This window comes from Gavialis gangeticus, unplaced genomic scaffold (assembly GCF_001723915.1).
Source record: "Gavialis gangeticus isolate Ggan-Ray unplaced genomic scaffold, GavGan_comp1, whole genome shotgun sequence".
Classification (NCBI taxonomy): domain Eukaryota; kingdom Metazoa; phylum Chordata; order Crocodylia; family Gavialidae; genus Gavialis; species Gavialis gangeticus.
The window spans coordinates 4,987,949-5,007,203 of record NW_017729002.1 but is presented as its reverse complement, the minus strand read 5'-3'; the positions used below and the strand labels follow the sequence as shown (position 1 = coordinate 5,007,203).

The following is a 19,255-nucleotide window of genomic DNA, read 5'->3' as shown; positions in this document are numbered from 1 at the left end:
ATTTAGTGTGGTGTGGAAGGCAGCTACTTCTGCTGCTTGCATCCTGGAAGGGCAGGGCGGGGCGTGTGACCCCAGATCTGCATGGGGCATGCTACAGCCCAGGCTGCATGGGGCTCTTCTTGGTGGGGGCTGGGATTGGAGCAGGCATTGGCAGTGCTGGGAGGATGCTGCATTCACTTGAAATTTTTGCTGCTGCTCCACTCCCAGTGCCACCACCACCACCAACTACTCAGTGCAGCCCTGGCTCAACACCCTGCCTCCACCTATGTGCTGGAAAGAGCCAGGGCTGTGTCAGGTAGGTGGCGGTGCTGGGAGTGGAGCAGTGGTGAAACTTGGGGTGGATGCAGCCTCTTCCCAGCACTGCCAGTGCCTGCTCTGAGCCCTGGCTGCAGGCTGCCCCACGCAGATCTGGGGGCCACACCCTGCTTCCCCTCCCCCCCCGCCCTCCTGGGGTGCAAGAAGTGTCAGGAGCCGCCTCCCCCTACTGCTGTGAGCCATGGCTCTGGTTCCCTCCACCACCCCATCTCGGCAGCGCCTGCCCCTGCCCCTTCCCTCACCATGGGGGGCGTTGATCTGTACCCCCACCATGCCCCTTCCCTCCCCACTTCCCTTCTACCACACCAGATTTACCAGCTGGGGGCAGCTGTATCAGAAATTGGATCAGTATCAGCTGATGTGCCTCCTTAAATACTAGCTATCGGTATCGTCCCCAAAAATCTCTATCAGTGCACCCCTAGAAAATAATTGATTCAAGCATTGTGATGCTCATCAGCTTGTTCTTCCATGAATAGCTCACTAACAGTTGCTGCTCTAATGATTTTCTTAAGCTTTCCAGCTGTAAAGACAACTGTTTAACTTTGGCTACTGCCTGGAATAGGTATTTTACACAAGTAATAGCACAAATACTGTCTTGTAAACTCCTGATCTCTTTTGCATAGGGGGTGTTTATCTGGAACCATTTTTTGCCTCTGGTTTGTTTCCCAACAGTGGTCCTCTTGCGTAATGTTGCATACTCATTCCAGTAGTTATATAGTAAACACTTCCTGTGATCTGGTCCCTTACCATGTTAATAAATTAAAAAAACAGGGGACTGACTTATTCCTCTGATTCACTTCCTGAGCACAGTCCTTCCTGTGTATTAAATGACAAGAGTCCAGTGGAAAATAGTCATGCAATTATATAACTGAAGAGTATATGATGATACACATACTTTGACTAAATTAAGCATGTATGGACACTTTTTCTGGCATTTCCTAACTTCTCAAGCTTGACTTCTCAACTTGGTGTGTATTAATCACAGATCCTGGTTTTCTCTGTTTAAAAAAAAAATAGTGCATTCTCTGATTAACACCCCACCTCCAAATCTGTGTTTTTCTGTGATTACAATGAAATGCCGCTATATACATAGATATCAGTTGAACACAATGTTTTATTGATATATTTAGAATTTTAAAGCAATTTGGAAGCCTATCAGTGCCTCAGTCACTATAATAAAATAATTTCTAAATACTTATCAATTTTGGCATTTGATTTTTTTTTTTTTTGGGTTTATCATGGAAAATCAGAGCTTCCCCTGTCCCCTTTGCTCACCAGGATGCAGGTCCAGCTGTAGCTGTCCACCCCCACTGCTTTGTGGCACTGAGCAGCCCTGATGCTGGTGCCCTGTCCATGCTATTGCCCCTAACTTAACACCCACACCCCTTGCGACCTGCTGGTGCCCCTCACCCTGCCACTCTCCAAGCCCTGCTGAAGCTGGTCTCCAGTTGCCAGGGCTATGGGGCCAGGGACTCTGGTCTGCATCTCCCTACCCCAAGTAGTAGTGCCTGAGCCCTGGCTGCTGCCTGTGGAAGGTAGCAGCTGCTGTGGCACAGTGGAGTGCAGAGCCTGGCTTCTCTCCCCATGGGCGCTACAGCCCAAACATAGCCCATGGGAGGGAGGTGAGTGTGGGCTGCCTGCTGCAGGCTTGTGGGGTCTGGGTCCCCGCTGCTGTGCGCAGTCCTGGGGTGGGTTATGTGGGGCATGTGCCCCCCAGATTTGTGTACCAGGCAGGTGCAGGCTGCAGGCTTGGGGCTCCTTGTCCTGCTGCTCTCCTCTTGTGGCCTCCATAGCCCAGCAGGTGGGACCCAGTACAGCAGGGCAAAGCACGGCTGGGCACCACCACCGCAAGCCCTGGCCCCTGCCCCCACTGCTACCCACCGAGCAGGGGGAGGCTTGCCATTGTCGCTGCTGTTGGGAACCCCCTGCTATATTGAGCTTCCCCACCCTGCCCTATTGTGCTGGTTCTGCCAGCTGGGCTGTGGAGGCTCCAGGGGGAGGTCAGCAGGGTGGGAAGCCCTAAGCCCACAGCCTGCATCTGCCCCACACAGATCTGGGGGTCTTGTTCCCCCCCATGCCTCCCTAGGAGTGCGTGCAGCAGTGCGGAGCCAACCTGTCCTCTGGATGACCTGCCCGTGGCCCCATCCTGCTCCCTGCCCGGGCCCTGAGGCCACACATTCCAGCCTTCAAGCCCCACACGCCACCTGGGCTGGGTAGCAGCCCCAGCCCTCCCCTGTATGTGCACACATGCATATGGTGCCCCCTGCCTGTCCTCCTGCTCCCACAGCTCCCTGCAGGCTGGAACTCTGCCAGCCTGAAAGGAGAAACCCACAGTTTCCATGGTTTTCTCCTTCAAAAGAGAAAATCCGTGTTTTATGGGATTTTACCATAGGATCCCTGGTGTTAGTGTGTTTATCAAATACCATGTACAGTATAAACATTAATTTGCACAACATCCATATATTGATTATTACCTTTTAAGTTGCTGAAACACCTCTCAACTTTACCAGTTTCTTAGAGAGATTTAATTGGGGCCCAGTTCGACCTTTCTTGCACATTCAGTGGCAGAATCTCTTATTAGCTTCAGTAGTGGAGGGTTATGCCCATGATACTTTGACCTCTTCTGCAGTTCTCATTTCCAAGCTAAAACAAAAACAAAAAAAATTGATACATGTAGGAATGAAGTTAACAAAGAAGTTCTATTGATTGACTGAAGAGTTAACATTATGAAAAGATAAGCTTTAAAAACTTTTCCCAAACAATGGCTAGTGTGTTTTTATATTGGATGTTGGCACATACCTCCTCATGCAATTTTAATTGGATAAATAAAGGTGTAGCTTGGAAGCAAGGCAACAGCTTTTGTTTGGAGCTTGAGTTACAAGCTTTTCTTCATTCTAGGAAATTTAATTACAAATGACCCAGTTAAACAGCTGCAGACTTTAATTGTAGTCACACTGGCTACAGAAAGGACAGGTATAACTTTATGAAATAACACCCATTTACATTTTACATTTCCCACTCGCCTGGGGTGAGGGGGCACAGAGAGGGATTGTCCCATTTGCCCAGCCCGGCCTCGGTGGCAGGGGGTGATGCTCAGCCCAGTCATGACTAAGATTGACTGTCAAGCCCTCTCTGATAGACCAGTTGATTGGGATCGACTGGTTGGTGACCACTGATATAAAGCCCTTGCCACCCTAACAGATTAACAAGTTTTCAAATTTAGTGTATTTCAAGTCATGTTAAGCCTTCTGCATTAATTGTTTTTAAGCTTTTGGGAAATGCTTCTCAGTTTAGAGAATCTTGGGGCAAAGTAATACAATAGCTTGTGATTTTTTTTTTTTGCTCTCTGTACGATCAGCATAGGACTAATTTTCCCCACAGAATTGGGCTTTTGTTGTTGTTTTTTTAAGTGTAATTATACACATTTAAATAAATTCTTATATGTACAGATGCATCTGTCTACAGATTTCATACTTTAGATATTGCTTTTTCGACTCGTAAAGGCTGAATGTATGTAAATAGTGCAATATTATCCTCTTCTAACTGAACACCTTAAACTCAAAGGGTTTTATTCCACATGGAGAAGACTTTGCCATTTATTTTGGATGCAAATTATTACAGAATAATTGTTCTGATAGTATTGTGTTTGCAGGTACAATTATTGCTTGCTTTTTTCTGAAATGGTATGTATAGAAAGCAATGATTTGAACTAAAACTTGGAATTTCTAGTATGCAGGACACTTCAAAAAAAATTTTTTTTTTTTTTTTTTAAACACTAACATAGTATTTCTGAACCTCAGTCTTTATTCTGAACCATGTTGCTGCTCAGTGAAATTGGGAATATCAGGAGATGCTGGGGTGCCAGGCTGGGGCTTTGGTTGCAACTGGGGCTCCACGGGCACTCAGTTTGTTTTCAGAAGAAACCCTGGCATTCCACATGAATAATCCCTTGAATTTTTAGCAAATAAATAAATAAAATTGGAGAGATTTCAGGTAAAATGTTACACCATTCAACATTTCCCAGATGCTTTGAATTGGCTGTAAAGTTTTCTACAAAAATAATGTACAATGAAAAGGAGTCAGCATAAAATGCTTCATTTCCCTGCAAGTTAATTGGTAGTAGTTGTGCAGATTATGCGGGTTCTGGAATATTATATCTGGGTCAGGATACATGTCTAACCGTCTTCCATCTAACTTTTCAATTCAGACATCTGAGCTGGAAGCTACCTCATCTTAGGTAGCATCTAAACTCAGCCAGTCTGGATAAATCCTTCTTCATGGATTCAAAATATCATTTATTTTTTTCATCACTTAATAATCAAGCATAAAGCAATTTAGTTGAAGCATACATGTCATTTTTTAGAATTAATATTCTCCAGAAAACAGTTTTCCCTGCTGTTGTTTGACTTTAAAGTATTCATCTGAAAAATCCTCTTTATCACAATAACAAACACATTGGGCAAACAGCCTATATAATCATGTTTGCTGTACTTAGTCATTGGCATTTAGAAGGTGCACTGCATTCATTATCATTCTGATAGTTTTTGTTTGCCACCTACACTTTATACATTTGCATTCCATGCTCTAGTTCACTTGGATCCTTTTTAAAATAAAATACAAATAGTAGTCTTCCACAAATCACTGGCTGCACTAGCAAAAAAAAACAAAAAAAAAAAAATCTCCTTGATTTATTGACTGTAGGAAAACAGTACTACAGGGTACTATATTACATGTGCAAAGGAATGTGAAAATCAGAGTCTAATATTAGTTGTTATTCTTATATTTAATATTTACAACTTTCTTTTTGTTTAGGTATATGTATCATGTTTTGACCAAAAATACCACAGTTACGGATCATAACCGGAATCTCTTAGTAGAGACTATTCGTTCCATAACTGAGATCCTTATATGGGGTGATCAGAATGACAGTTCAGTGTTTGAGTAAGTGGTTTAAATCTTTGCTATCATTGTTATTATCAATAATAATACAGTTGTTGATCAGAAGATCTGGAAATGGTTGGTATTTCATATATAGGAGGTATTTTCTTAGATTCATTGATTCATAGATGCTAGGGTCAGGTATTTAGTCTTAATTGCGAGGGGTGCTTTCAAAATGAGTAGCATGGAAATATAGCAGAATTGTACCTGTTGAAATACTCCCTAGCACTACTCTAGGTGTTAATGTGAAAAAAATTGAATAAACTATTGAGCAATTTATCATTGCTCTCTAATTGCAGAATGTATATGATTAGTTTAGAAGCAGGTTTAGTCAAACATTTTTTCCATTTTTCTTAGGTTAGGGAAAATGCATTCTAATATAATTTTATAAAACTAGAAGATTTGTGAATAAATAGCTTGAGAATTGTCTGTAGAATTTGTTCTTGGTGAATGCCACTGCAATACTAAATTGTATATAAACATGTGCAACAACACAATGTCCAACCAATTTTTCACAGATTTTTAATACTGGGGTGGAATATCTAGATACCTGTTGTGCTAAGATCAATCCATCTTTTTTTTGTGAATCATTTTTCATTGCACATCCTGATTTTTTTTTTTTTTCAGCTGACTTTTTTCAGTAAATTAAACATTGATAAGTTGCTTAACTACTAGATCTTTGTATTTGAAACATCACATAATTTGCATTTAGTGATTTTTGGTTATTTGTTTAGTTTTCAAGAAGCTACTTTTGTTTGAACTGATTAATGGATGCAATTTTTAAGAGTTTTACAAATGCACAGTATTTAAGTTGTCAAATTTAGGTAAGGATTCAAACAAACAAAATATAGCCAATGAATTAATATGAGTTCTTTATTGTTTTCTAGCTTTTTCTTGGAGAAGAACATGTTTGTTTTCTTCCTAAACATACTGCGTCAGAAATCTGGTCGTTATGTGTGTGTGCAGCTGCTGCAGACCTTGAACATCCTCTTTGAGAATATTAGTCATGAAACCTCACTCTGTAAGAACTCCTCATTGAAAGCTAAATTTTGATTATTAAGCAAATTTTAAATCCTGAGTATATGGTCTAATCTATTTTCATTTTGTTAACTTGAACTTGCTGTGTTTTTTGATAGCGCTGTAAATCCATTACAATTTCATTCTGAAGTCTGTTTCAAAATTAGTTTCCAGTTTGCATACGAGTTTTCAGCAGTACAGTAACCTTTGGGTTGTACTGTTGGAAAAAATATAGTAGCTCCACATTTTTAAAGGGGCTCTTTAAAATAAACCATAAAGTCACTGGTTAGGTAGGGCCTAAAATGTCTGCTTTTCTCTTGCTGAGAGAGCATTTTTCAGTGAACAAAACCTCCTTTTGGAGTTGTTCTGACTGATGGAGCTGGCATTCCAACAAAACACCATGTTAAGTTCAGTGTCTCTTTAAAAGTTTAAGATGACAAGGAAATGCCAACACTTGCTTAAGAGCAGCAGCAAGTGGCAAGCAGAAATAATCCACGCTTTTGAGAATGTGTAATATGGAAGGGGAAAGAATTGGTCTAAAGATTTGATTACCAGCCACAAAGTCTTGTAGCTTATATAAGCAAAAATACAGATGGAAGTATATTTTGTTTCCATTTTAACCTTGTCTATGGAAGTCTTTTGTAGGAATTTGGTGCAGAAGCATATTGGTACTACTCAAAGCAGCAGTTTTTGAAAGAAACTCATCCTTCTTCTCCCCCAGTATACTTAATCTGGTGGCCACTCCAGCCAGCCTGGAACCTGTGCTGTGTGGCACAGATCTTAGAGTGGTTGAAACTGGCACTACTTGCAGCACAGTCTGTCCAGAGTAGCAGCTGTGCTGCACATGGTGGCCACCCTGGCCAGACTGCTGTACATGATGGTTGCCCCCGGTGGGTCCAGGAGTGAGCTGCAAATGGTGTTTGGTGCAGTTAGTCTAGGATCTGTGCTGCACATGGTACCTGTGAACATTGTGTGCAGTGCAGGTCCCAGACTGGATGTGTGCACTACGTGTCCCAGAGCAGGCACTGCATGCAGTGCAGGCTAGCCAAGGTGGTCGTCACATGCAGTACAGCTGCTCCTCTGGTTGGACTGTTTTGCATGGGGCGCCCATTCCAGCTGTTCCAGGGACCACGCATAGTGCAGGTTCCAGCGGCTGGTGCAGCTGCTAGGTAAGGTATGCTGGGGGAAGGGTCCAGGAGCCTGATCCAGCCTGCTTACTATTCCCACACCATTGGTGTGTGCTGTGCCCCATGTGGGTCTGATCAGACCCAGGGGAGGCGCCAGGTAGTGGGGCTCTGCAGGCCGCATGTTTGGTGCCCCTGATTCAAAGTCTTAATTTCTGTTGCTGGCATAAAAGTAGGGATATTTGCTTAACAATTAAAGATTTAACTACTGCTAGGTTACCCTTTTTTATATAGTGCTTTTCATTGTCAGGTATGTCATTTACATTACAGACTAATTTAATGTTTATCCTTTATGGTGCTTTGTGCTACAATTCTTCATTTCAGATTATCTGCTCTCCAATAACTATGTAAATTCCATCATCGTGCACAAATTTGACTTTTCTGATGAGGAGATCATGGCCTATTATATATCATTTTTGAAAACTCTTTCTCTAAAACTCAACAATCACACTGTACATTTTTTTTACAATGAGGTAAGTGGCTGCTAGTGTTCTTGATAAGATTTTCTAGACACAGTAAATGAAAAGGGAGGAGGTGCCTAATACTGAACTGTTGTAGATCCGTGTTTCACCACTTTCATCCATATGTCTGAGCAATTCTGTATCCTACCTAGATTTCTTTTCCCATTTAGCCATAGTGTAAAATTATGGTAGTGCAGAGCTCCAGGTACTAGTACCTTATTGTACAAATGGTTGTCCCTGCCCTGAAATACTTGTATTACTTTCAGATCTTGCCCTGGAATACAACTGAAAAAGTTGCTTTGGTGCATTCATTCCAGGCTTGGGTCTTGATGAAGTTTAGAAACCCTATTATGACATGAGATCTGCAGGCTCGGTCAAATGGCAGATTTAATTTGGAGTGTGGGGTTGGTTTTTTTTTAATAAAGATAACCAAAGTCAATGGGCATCAATTTATGTTTGTAAACTGATTGAAATTTCTGACTCTGTAGTTCCTAATAAGTTTTTGGCTGAAAGTTCAGTAATTATTTCAGAATGATGTTCCATATACATTTATCAGAAACATGGGGAAATCTTTCTACTAACAATTGTACTATAAATAATGTATTTGACATTTCTAATACTGGTTTCATAGTTTCATAGTTGGTAGGGTCGGAAGGGACCTAAGCAGACCATCAAGTCCTACCCCCTGTCATGGCAGGAAAAAATGCTGGGGTCAGATGACCCTGGCAAGGTGTCTATCTAGCCTTCTCTTAAAGATCCCCAGGGTAGGAGCCTGCACCACTTCTCTTGGAAGTTGGTTCCAGATCCTAGCCGCCCTGAATTTGAAGTAGTGCCTCCTGATATCTAGCCTGAATCTGCTCTGTCAACTTACGACCTTTATTCCTTGTTACTCCCACTAGTGCTCAGGGGGAACAGGGACTCTCCCATTGCCTGCTGGTCTCCCTTGGCTGGTTTATAGGTGGCCACCGGATCCCCTCTCAACCTTCTCTTGTGGAGGCTGAACAGGTTCAGGTCCCATAGCCTTTCCTTGTAGAGCCTGCCCTGCTGCCCCCTGATCATGTGAGTGGCCCTCCTCTGGACCCTCTCAATGTTGTCCACATCCCTTCTGAAGTGCAGCGCCCAGAACTGGATGCAATACTCCAACTGCGGCCTGACCAGTGTCACATAGTGGGGGAGGATCACCTCCTTGGACATGCTCGTGGTGCATCTGTGGATGCATGACAAGGTGCGGTTAGCCTTGCTGACCACGTCCCCACATTGGCGGCCCATATTCATTTTGGAATTAGTAGTGACACCAAGATCCTTCTCTGTCTCTGTGCCGACTAGAAGGGAGTTCCAGCCTGTAGGTATGCTGCTGGTTCTTTCTCCCTAGGTGCAGTACCCTGCGCTTGTCAGTATTGAATCTCATCATATTCTCATCTGCCCACCCCTGTAACCTGTCCAGATCCAATTGGAGCCTGTCCCTTCCTTCTAGCGTGCTCACTTCTCCCCACATCTTGGGGAGAACGGGGTAAGGGACAGTGTCGAAGGCCTTCCTAAAGTCCAGAAAGATGCCGCGACACCTGCGTCCAAGGATTTTGTGACTTGGTCATAGAAGACCACCAGGTTGGTCTGACAGGACCATTATGGTTATAATGAAATGATTTACAGATGTTGCAGGTGTGGCATTGTCACACAGATATTCATAAGCATAAAGCCTACACAATATCCTAGTCCTGTTACGTAACTTCAGAAAAAGAAAAATATGTTTTCACTCTTTCTTCATTAACACACACAGTCTAAGAATGTGGTAGACTAATTTGGCAACAAGAAATTGGCCAGTTTGCTGGTGTTTGCCTAGTTGTGCAGGCCTTTCAATACAAGCCTTGTTCGGTTCAGCAGGATGAAGCAACTCTGCTGGTAGAGCTGAGTTCTGCCACCACAGGGAGCTTTGAGTACAGAGGAACTCAAACTTACTGATAGAACTCAAATTCTGTTGGCAAAACTTTATAAGTGTGCAGCAGAATGTGTGGTCTGCGGCATAGGCAAGGGATTTGTTGTACACAGTAGCTGCCTGGTAAAGTGCAAGCAACTGTTTGATGGCTTCTGGTGCAACTCTGAGTTAGTATGTAGGCAGCTTTAATTGGGCACTAATGGGCTTAATTAGGTACTAATTAACTCTACAATATACGTTTGTGTCTACACATCTCCTCTTATTAGAACTCACAAAACTTATAAACTCTGGAGTGGGCTAGTACTTGTAAATACAAGTACTACCCTGCTCTTTTTCATGTATAGCAGCGTGTGTATAGATGCTGGAAGGGCTGGCTGGGGTGCAAGGGTGTTTCAGTGCGGGGATTGCATGCCAGCTAGCTCATGCATTGAAGCACCCTTATGCCCCAGTCAGCCCTTCCACAGCACATTGAGACTGGTTGGAGTAGCCCTAGGCATTGGACTGTGCATGAATAAACTCTGGAGCTGATTGCTCCCGAGTTTGTTCTTCTTTGCTCCTGGATGCATTTTCAAATGTGTTGCCTGGGAGCAAAAAACTTCAGAACAATATGTCCAGAATTTTTGTGTGCATTGATTGCATATGTAGACACACCCACAGAGGTGCTCATGCTAAGCTCTCTGTGATGAAATGCAACCTGAATTAATTAATTTTAAACACTGTTCTTAATATAGAAATCAGTAGGCTTTGGCAAAGGGCATGTGATATTTAACGTTTTTTTTTAAATTGCTGTCTGTATTACTGCCAGATGTCTTAAGTGGTTTGCTGTCGTTGCTATTACTATTAGACTGAATCTTTTTTACAAAGTAAGAAAGGTGATACTGCATACTTTGGAGTAGTTTTAAGAGGCATTTATAAGTGCTAGCAAGTGCTGCATTTTGAAAAGTGAGAGAGAAGCCACTTTAATCTTAGCCTATGACCAGCTTTTTTGATTTTTAAAAAGTATAGATTTAGAAATTTAAGTGGAAATACAGTGCAACAGAGATGGTGTTATGAATTCTTTCAATTTCTTGCTATTTATTTTGGTAAAATACAGTATAAACTAAAATAACTAGATTTAAAGCATTTTTTAAAGGTTTTTAAAATATTGCGGTCACATCTCCATTTATAAATGTGTTATTACACACATTTACAACACCTCTCTTTGACTTTTTACATATGTATATTCAAATTAACTTAAGTTACTAAATGTCGGTGTTAAATTTGAAATCTTGTCTAAAAAGAGTTACCCTGAGTTGCCTGCTAAATTTGAATGATAAACGCCACATCTCAGAATTATGACATGCAATGCAGCTAAACTTCAAATGTGCCATTAACTTTTTAAATCTAAATATATGCTATCCACCTAGAATTATTAACTGAATAACTCGATCCTAATCTTGGAGTTGGATCCCTGTAAATAAATCATGCATGAAGTTGGTAGAAGTAAGTGCAGGAAAGGCATCCATTCTGCTTCATTTGCAGGACTGGGGTTTAAAGGTGAACTTTTTTCTAGTAACATTGTATTTCTCCACATACTGCTTATTACCAGAAGAGGGCATCAGTGTTCTTATGATACAATGAAGTTGTTGTGTAAAGGTAGTAGTTAATTTTATTAATTTTTTTTAATGATAATGTTTTTAGTTAAATATTGCTTAAACACCCAGCTGATGTTTAAAACTGGTTTTGCATTGTTAGTGATGAGCAGTAAGACTATCACACAGGCAGTTTTTTTTTGTTTGCATCATTACATTATTTATATATTTTAGCAGTTTCTTGGGAGGGTAACCTTTTCAGATAAAATTGTAGCAGAGTATTGAATATTTGTTAAGATAATTCACAATGTTTGTGTTTTGTTTCAGCACACTAATGATTTTGCCCTGTATACAGAGGCTATTAAATTTTTTAACCATCCAGAAAGCATGGTTAGAATTGCTGTCAGAACTATAACTTTAAATGTCTACAAAGGTATGTTTTGTAAATCAGAAAACTTGTATATAGTTTATATACTTAATGTTATTTTTGTGTAACCAAGTGTAATGTTAACTATTAAACATGTCTCAGGTTTACTAAAAACAGCCCCTGATTTGTCGGGTTCAGCTGTTAGTATGTTTTAACATGCATGAAAAGTATGCTTTAAATGCATGTTTTGATCTTTATAAAAGTACTACAAATAAGCACTGCAGTTATGTTATAGAAATACTGGTACTAATATTTTATCCTTGATACAGGAAACAGTCAAAAACAAAATACACAAGAAAATTCACCTTTACAGCCAGTAGAGGTCACACTCTTACTGTTCCACTGAAAGTATGATTCCCTTAAGGATATTGCCCTTTAACATTATGCATTGCCTATCAAAATATTCATTCAATGTCAAATTTGTATGCCCGAAACAACATTGATTCCCCTTTTGGGTAGTAAATCTGATTCTTGCACTCATTAGTTTAATCAGTGCACAAAAACTATTGATGGTACAAAAGAAATCTATCCCTTTCTATCATCTAGTCTAGTGTTTGTGCATTCCATAACAGAACACTTTAAAAAAAAAAAAAACAAAAAAAAAAACCCAACAGTCCTTTGTAAGCTCATCTGTGCAGTCTATGAAAGATAAGGAAGTCTTCAAATTCTGCCTCTAGCACAAGTCATGCTTTGGAGTGGTCTGTATGGTGATTAACATTCATATAAGCCTTTTTATTTCCTATGCCATTTTAAACAGCTTTTCACATTTAAGTTGAAAACAAAAAATCTTTAGGACTAAGTCTAATTACATAAAAACGGATTACTGTGCCTGCTAGAAATTGGTGGATATTTAATTTGTGCACACAGTGAAGAGAAGATTCAAATATCGCTACTTCCTAGTATACGTTCAGATATAAAACAAATGTGGCAATGGCTCTTTGGTGAGCCTTCTAATTTGAACAATACCTGATGAAACAAATGAATCCATTTTGTTTCCTGCCAGTGTGTGTTCCCTTCAAATACAGCATATCCAGTAACAGAAACATTCCAGTTGGTTATAGATAAGCTTATGGAGGAAGTAAAATGACATTTATAGTATTAATGTAATGAAGCCCCACTGACTGCAGAACTTTTTTCTGAATACTACAGTATAAGTGCCCACTTAAAAAGCAGGGGAGAATTGTTTGATATAGAACTGCAGTTGCTGGATACCATCAGTGCTTTTTCTTTTTATGAACACTCCAGTGGTGGTGGTGTCTGAGCAAAATGTGGTTCTTTCTATATGTTCCGCAAGCAGGAATCATGCTGTGCTCGCTCTTTCATGCACGCTCGCTCTTTCTTCTTACTTTACATGTATATAAAAATTTCTGAACATGAGCCAGCTAATACAAAACCATTTAAGCTTGATAAACATCATAACTTATTTGTGTACATTTCCTAAATTTAAAGAAAAAGTTTTTTGATGAAAATGTTCTTGTCTAGAGTTTAAATTGAATGTTGGAGTGCTACGAGGGTTGAATTTGAAAAGCACAACTATCAAACCTGCAGGTTTCATAATTTTCTATCAGTTTGAAAATATTCTGATCTAACACTCTCTAACCTGTGTCTTTTAGTTTAGATGCTTCTTGCTTTTAGCTTTTTAACCCTTTTGGAGGATGTATCACCATCCCAGTTCCTAATCCTATTAACTGTTGTCTGTTTTTCTTGCCCTTCCTTCACTGATGATTTGATTCCTGTGTTCCTTAATGCAGTGTCATGTAAGTCTAATTAGTTTGGCTTTCAGCATGATTGCTTTATTCTTACACTTGTCTTTTTTAAAAAGCAATTTACTTGAAGACTAATTGTTCTGAACTGCGCATTGTTTATCTTCATATCAATGTAAAAATAACTTCTTAGTGTTTTAATACTCATTTAGTGTTAAGTTATGTCAGACTTTCAGAGATATGTTTTGTGCATAAGTTAAACCCAGGTGCATACACATGAAAAGCTAGCATGCAGCCAGAACTCAAAGGTATCTTTCTTATAGCTTTTTTCAAATATTAACATTTGAAACTGATTGTCTTTAAATTTTCTATTCAGTGGACAACCAGCCTATGCTGCATTACATTCGAGATAAAACTGCTGTCCCTTACTTCTCCAACCTTGTTTGGTTTATTGGAAGCCATGTTATAGAACTGGATAACTGTGTGCAGACTGATGAAGAGTAAGTTTTTACAAATACTGTTTATTGAATAGTAGTAGTACTTTTCCTGCATACATTGAAAATCCCTATTTCCTTATATGAAATGATCAAGGCTAAGCTGCATACTGGTAGGAGCCGGAGTCTAATTCTTAATAGGTGATGAGAGGCAAATGTTTCTTAGGGGTTAGGGACAGAAGTTATGGATAAACTAATATAAGTGATGAGAAACCAGTTCAAATCTGTAACACAGCGGAAGTTCAGTGCACATAAACCACTTTCAAAATGGCTGAAACCAGTTTAAGATATACCTGGATGGATGTAGTATCAGACTTAACTGATTTAGTTTAAATTGGTTTATTGAACTCCTGTCCCAGATCCCCTCCAGATTCAAGTTTAACTCTGTGTGCCAGCATTCCAGGATGTTTTGCACTCCCCCACAAATCCCCCCTCACAGGGTGTGATTGGTTAACTTTGGCACAAGCTGTCTGCTCCATTCAAGCAGGGAGGTGTGTTTTAGTGCCCCCTGGCTTCTGGTCTGGGCCACTGCAGGCACGTGGCTCCATTTCTAGAATCAAAAGCAAGTGTCTGTTCACTTGCTTATTGGTTCAATCTGCACAGTTTAGATTAACCTGCGAACATTAAATTGATTCAGCCTTAAGCTTTTTGACTGTCTGTACTTAGCCAGGTGATATTTTTTGCTGGACCAGCTACATAGTTGGAATAGAGTTAGACAAGCTTTAGGATGCAAAATGTTCTTCACCCGGTCTGAGGAGTAAAAGCCAGAACAGCATAGTAAAAGCCAGCTTAACACAGCATATAGGTCATGCTGGGAATCCTTGCAAGAAGAATCTTGTAAATAAATGATGTATTCAAAATATTACTCCTTATTCCAGTTGTTCTAAAGGATACAACTGGAGTTCAATGTATAAACTACTTAAATATGGAAAAGATACGCAGGACTATTTCTGTTTTTTAGTGTTAGAATTCAGTCTCCTTTTAGACACTTGACTTTGCTGTCTGAAGGTATGGGTACACAAACTAGTTACTATGAAGTAAAAGTGAATTACTACCTCCCAGCTTCTCCATGGTAACTGCACATATGCCCATTCTTACCCAGTTGTAGATGACAGACAAAGCACAGTAGCTTTTAGCCAGACTTCATAGAGGCCTTTCATTGCTCATAGAGCAGTTGATACGTGGCCCTGTTTACCTCTTCATTGGTACATATACAGGCAGCCTCCACTTAGTGCTCTTAATTGGTTCCTGAAAAACTGACTGTTAAGTGAAACGGAAAGTATTTGACAACCCAAGATGATGACCGCAGTTGTTTTTAATGACCCAAAATGGTGACCTTGAGCATTTATAACAAAACTCACTGAGCACTAAGTGATATCGGGTATCAATTTAAAATGAGCGTTATAGTGAAATAGTGCTAAATGAAACAGCGTTAAGTGGGGGTTGCCTGTACCTGTTGCCAGCCAGTGTTCTGAATTGCTTCTTTAGAAAATTAACTTAGGCTCTGTACGGTGTTCAATTCTCAACCTATATTTTATTGTCATTATTATAACTGGCAGAACTGCAACTCCTATAGTACCCCTTGTTGTCAGCAACTCATACTGTCTATTAGTACCACTTGTCTGTGGTTATAGAAAAGAAATAAACCCAGTAAAAAACTAAAATGCTCTTACTGCCTTTTTATCATTGAAAAAAAATGGTAATTGTTCCTTTCATGATTGCTGTCTGAGAAGGCTATACTACAAGGTAGCTCTGATGTTTGTCATGTTTGATAGAAGTTAAAAAATCTTGTTCTTTGCTATGGGATTGCATCTCCAAAACTGAAATCATATTGTATATTTTCCTTTAGTGTGACTGCATGAGCTGAGTCTCCAGGACTACAGACAAGTATTTTGGCTTTAACATTAGACAGTCGGTCTACCAAGAATGTTACCTAGATTTAAAAAAAATCTAAACAAACAAAATCAACCCGCCCTCCCCACAAACAAACAAAACCCTTTTCCCCATTTAGTTGTAATGACACTGCTATGTCTAAATCTCTTTCTCTTTTTCAGGCACAGAAATAGGGGTAAACTGAGTGACTTGGTAGCAGAACATCTTGATCACTTGCATTACCTTAATGATATCCTTATTATTAATTGTGAATTCTTAAATGATGTGCTCACAGACCACTTACTTAATAGACTCTTCCTGCCTCTCTATGTGTATTCATTAGTAAATCAAGATAAGGTAAGAAATAGCTGTCATTAATAATTAAGATTTACCTAAATGTTTTCATTAAATAGTTTACTGTAATTCGTGTATCACTTAAGTCAAATTAATATTCTGTACATCAAAGTACTTTACAAGAAATACATTTTAAGTAACTCAGGTCCCTTTTTTAAATAGCTTATTGAAGGAGAGCAACTTAATGCAGATGATGTACATGGGTTTTATGTACTAAGTATAGTACGGTTTTCAGTCAATATACACACTTAAATTCTAGCAGATGGTAATGGGACAGAGCAGCTAGTTCAAGTTTGGATTAGAATTGTCCTTAAGTTTGTCAGGTGTTCACATTTAAGTTTGAACATATCCTGTGCTGAAAAAGTGTTTTATCATGGCAATCTGTTCAAGCCAAAGGCCATTCTTGAGTGAAATTGCAATGCCATGTTTAAATGTAAACTCAGCTTTAGAACTTAATTTTTACCCCACACATTGGCTGACAAACTGTGTTAGAACCTGATGCAGCTAAGAGCATATATTGTTTAAACAAGGCTTTTAAACGCATTTAAGGCCAATAAAATTTGAATCGGAAGCACACTTTCGATAAGGTGAACTTCTAAGATGACAGCAAAAAAGCTGGTTTTGGACTTTGTTTCTCAGATGCATTCAAGTGGCCCCTAGTCATAGTCTGATATTTCTTCCTCCCTCCCCCCAAATTTTTCTATATTTTTTTTTTTTAATGTGGTATTGCTATCCATGTCCTTCACTGTAAGAGTAGAATTAGAAGTGATCTGTATAGGGGAAAAAATTGAATTTTTTTTCTTTAAATTGTCTGATCCTGGCTCTTATACAGGAAACTTGTAGCTAGAGGTGAGGTGATGCATATAAGCAGGAAATATTTGGTTACATTTTCTTTTTTTTTAAATGTCATAATTATGTATCTACTTTAATTTTCGATAATTTAGAATTTTTCACACACTGTCCTCTTCCTTCCATAGGGTGGGGAGCGTCCAAAAATAAGTCTCCAAGTTTCTCTCTATCTTCTATCGCAAGTATGTGTTTACATCTATTTAATTTCATTTCAGTGTATTATTTGTAATAGCATCAGCCATGTTTATAAATTGTTTTTCTCTCAATGTACCTGAAACAGCTAGAGAAAATTGCAGCAAGTTTTTTTGCTAGCTATTATATGGACTAAGTAAAAATCCTTTTATTTTAAATAGTGTTGTTTGAGATTTTTTTTTAGTACGCTGTCAAGAGGCAGATAGAGATGATTGTAGAAATCCCGTTACTTCACTGCTGAAGTCTGGCCGCCTTTGAGCAGAATGCGGCAGCTGTAAAACAGCTCACAATAATGCTACTCAGCATATTACCAGAGAGTAAAGATTATAGTATTCAACTGATGCGCAAGTAGAATACTGCAAAATACAGTAGCCCAAGTTTGAATAGGGTTGTAGAGAATATAATGTAGAATTCCATTGCACTAATGAAAAGAAAGTTGTTAGTATCAGTTAATGACTGAAAGTAGGCAGATTTGTTTCTGACTGATAATAGGGAAGGATTTTAGTTTGTGTGTTTAGCGTGTAAGCCTTGTATCAGAGGTCTAATAATTATTTTCTGCCCTGTTCTTCTAATAGGTCTTTCTTATTATACATTATGCACCTCTGGTGAACTCACTCGCTGAGGTTATTCTTAATGGGGACCTTTCAGTGTTCTCTCCTAAAGTTGAACAAGATATCCAGAAAAGTTCTGTGAGTAGCTAACTAATATTTATATTAAAATGAAGTTGTGGAAAAATATTTGAAAGAAGCCAGTTCAGATAAATAAGTCATTCACTTAAGCAAGCCAGAATATTTTGCTTTTAGGAAGGGTGTGAGAGCCTTATTTCATATTCAGCTACTGGACACTTGAACAGTAGTACAAGGTACAACTTTGAAATATAATAGTACAATGTATTCACTTGCAAGCATTGTATACTTACTTAAGCAAGCATTAAATATTATTTCTGCAGATATATGTGTACTTGTACATACTACAAAAGTCAGAGCAGAGTGTATACACATCACTAAAATTTAGATGTTTGTCCAGTTTGTTTCTAGAGAAGTGTACCTCTATCACTTGCAGTCAAAGGCTATATCATAGGTCCCTGGTAGACTGTTAATTGCATGATAAATGGCAGCATGCCACACATGCAAAAAATTTAGATGCAGCCAAATGCCAAACTAGCTACAAAGATGCTCCATGTTTAATGGTTCTCCCAGGTTGGGCTCACAGTGCTCTGGGATCTTGGAAAAGTCCATGAATAGTCCAGATTCCAAGGTGATGTGAGCACCAGATTGGGTTTCCCTCATGCTGGTTCCTTCATGCCGAACTGTATGGCATGATTTTTGGGATTGGGCATAACATTTCTCTGATCCAGATTGCATCATTATAAAACGTCTGCCAGGGGCCATAATCTAGTGTATCTGGCAATTTTAGAGTTGTTTTAAACAATTCCTATTTTTTATTAATGATATCTTAAGTTTTTATGTACACTTTTGTAGTTAGGCTTGAAATTTACTTCATAGAAGTCTTACCTACGTAGTTGTGGGTGAAATAAATACACATTCGAGACATTGGAGAGAATCTTGCATACAATCTTTGCAGTTATCAAAAGATTGATTTGGCTCCTATAAATGTTTACACTGGGCATTTTGTAAGTAGTCTTAATATAGTACAAGGTAGAGGTGCACTGATACATCAGTCCGATATCGGATCAGTACCAATATAAGAAAAATTGTCTACATCAGTTATGGGCCCGATGGGGCCAATAATTTGGCCGATAAATGCCCATGCTGCTCAAAGCCACAGCGCAGCATGGAGCAGAACCAGCAACATAGAGAGCTGTCTCCAGCTGGTAAGTCAGAAGAGGAGGAGGAGGGAAGGGACATGGTGGGGGGGCAGATGAACACCCCCTGTGGTGAGGGAGGGGGCAGTGGCAGGTGCTGCCTATCTGGGGGGAGGGGGG

At 39.6% G+C, this 19,255-nt stretch overlaps 1 protein-coding gene across 5 annotated transcripts in view; it reads left to right on the top strand.

Annotated features, from left to right (window-relative positions):
* Window positions 1-5,096: 5,096 nt before the first annotated feature.
* CLEC16A (C-type lectin domain family 16 member A) overlaps window positions 5,097-19,255 on the top strand; it is a 226,372-nt gene continuing 212,213 nt past the window's right edge. For 2 of the 5 annotated variants that reach the window (XM_019507457.1, XM_019507456.1), the window contains exons 1-9: window positions 5,097-5,256; window positions 6,141-6,274; window positions 7,779-7,927; window positions 11,747-11,852; window positions 13,329-13,394; window positions 13,926-14,049; window positions 16,098-16,272; window positions 17,247-17,300; window positions 17,886-17,999. In XM_019507457.1, coding sequence (XP_019363002.1) covers window positions 5,132-5,256; window positions 6,141-6,274; window positions 7,779-7,927; window positions 11,747-11,852; window positions 13,329-13,394; window positions 13,926-14,049; window positions 16,098-16,272; window positions 17,247-17,300; window positions 17,886-17,999 — 1,047 coding nt within the window. In that variant the 5' untranslated portion in view covers window positions 5,097-5,131. Of the gene's footprint in view, window positions 5,257-6,059; window positions 6,064-6,140; window positions 6,275-7,778; window positions 7,928-11,746; window positions 11,853-13,328; window positions 13,395-13,597; window positions 13,604-13,925; window positions 14,050-16,097; window positions 16,273-17,246; window positions 17,301-17,885; window positions 18,000-19,255 lie in introns of those variants that run through there. The other 3 variants (XM_019507460.1, XM_019507459.1, XM_019507458.1) reach the window with 3 other exon arrangements.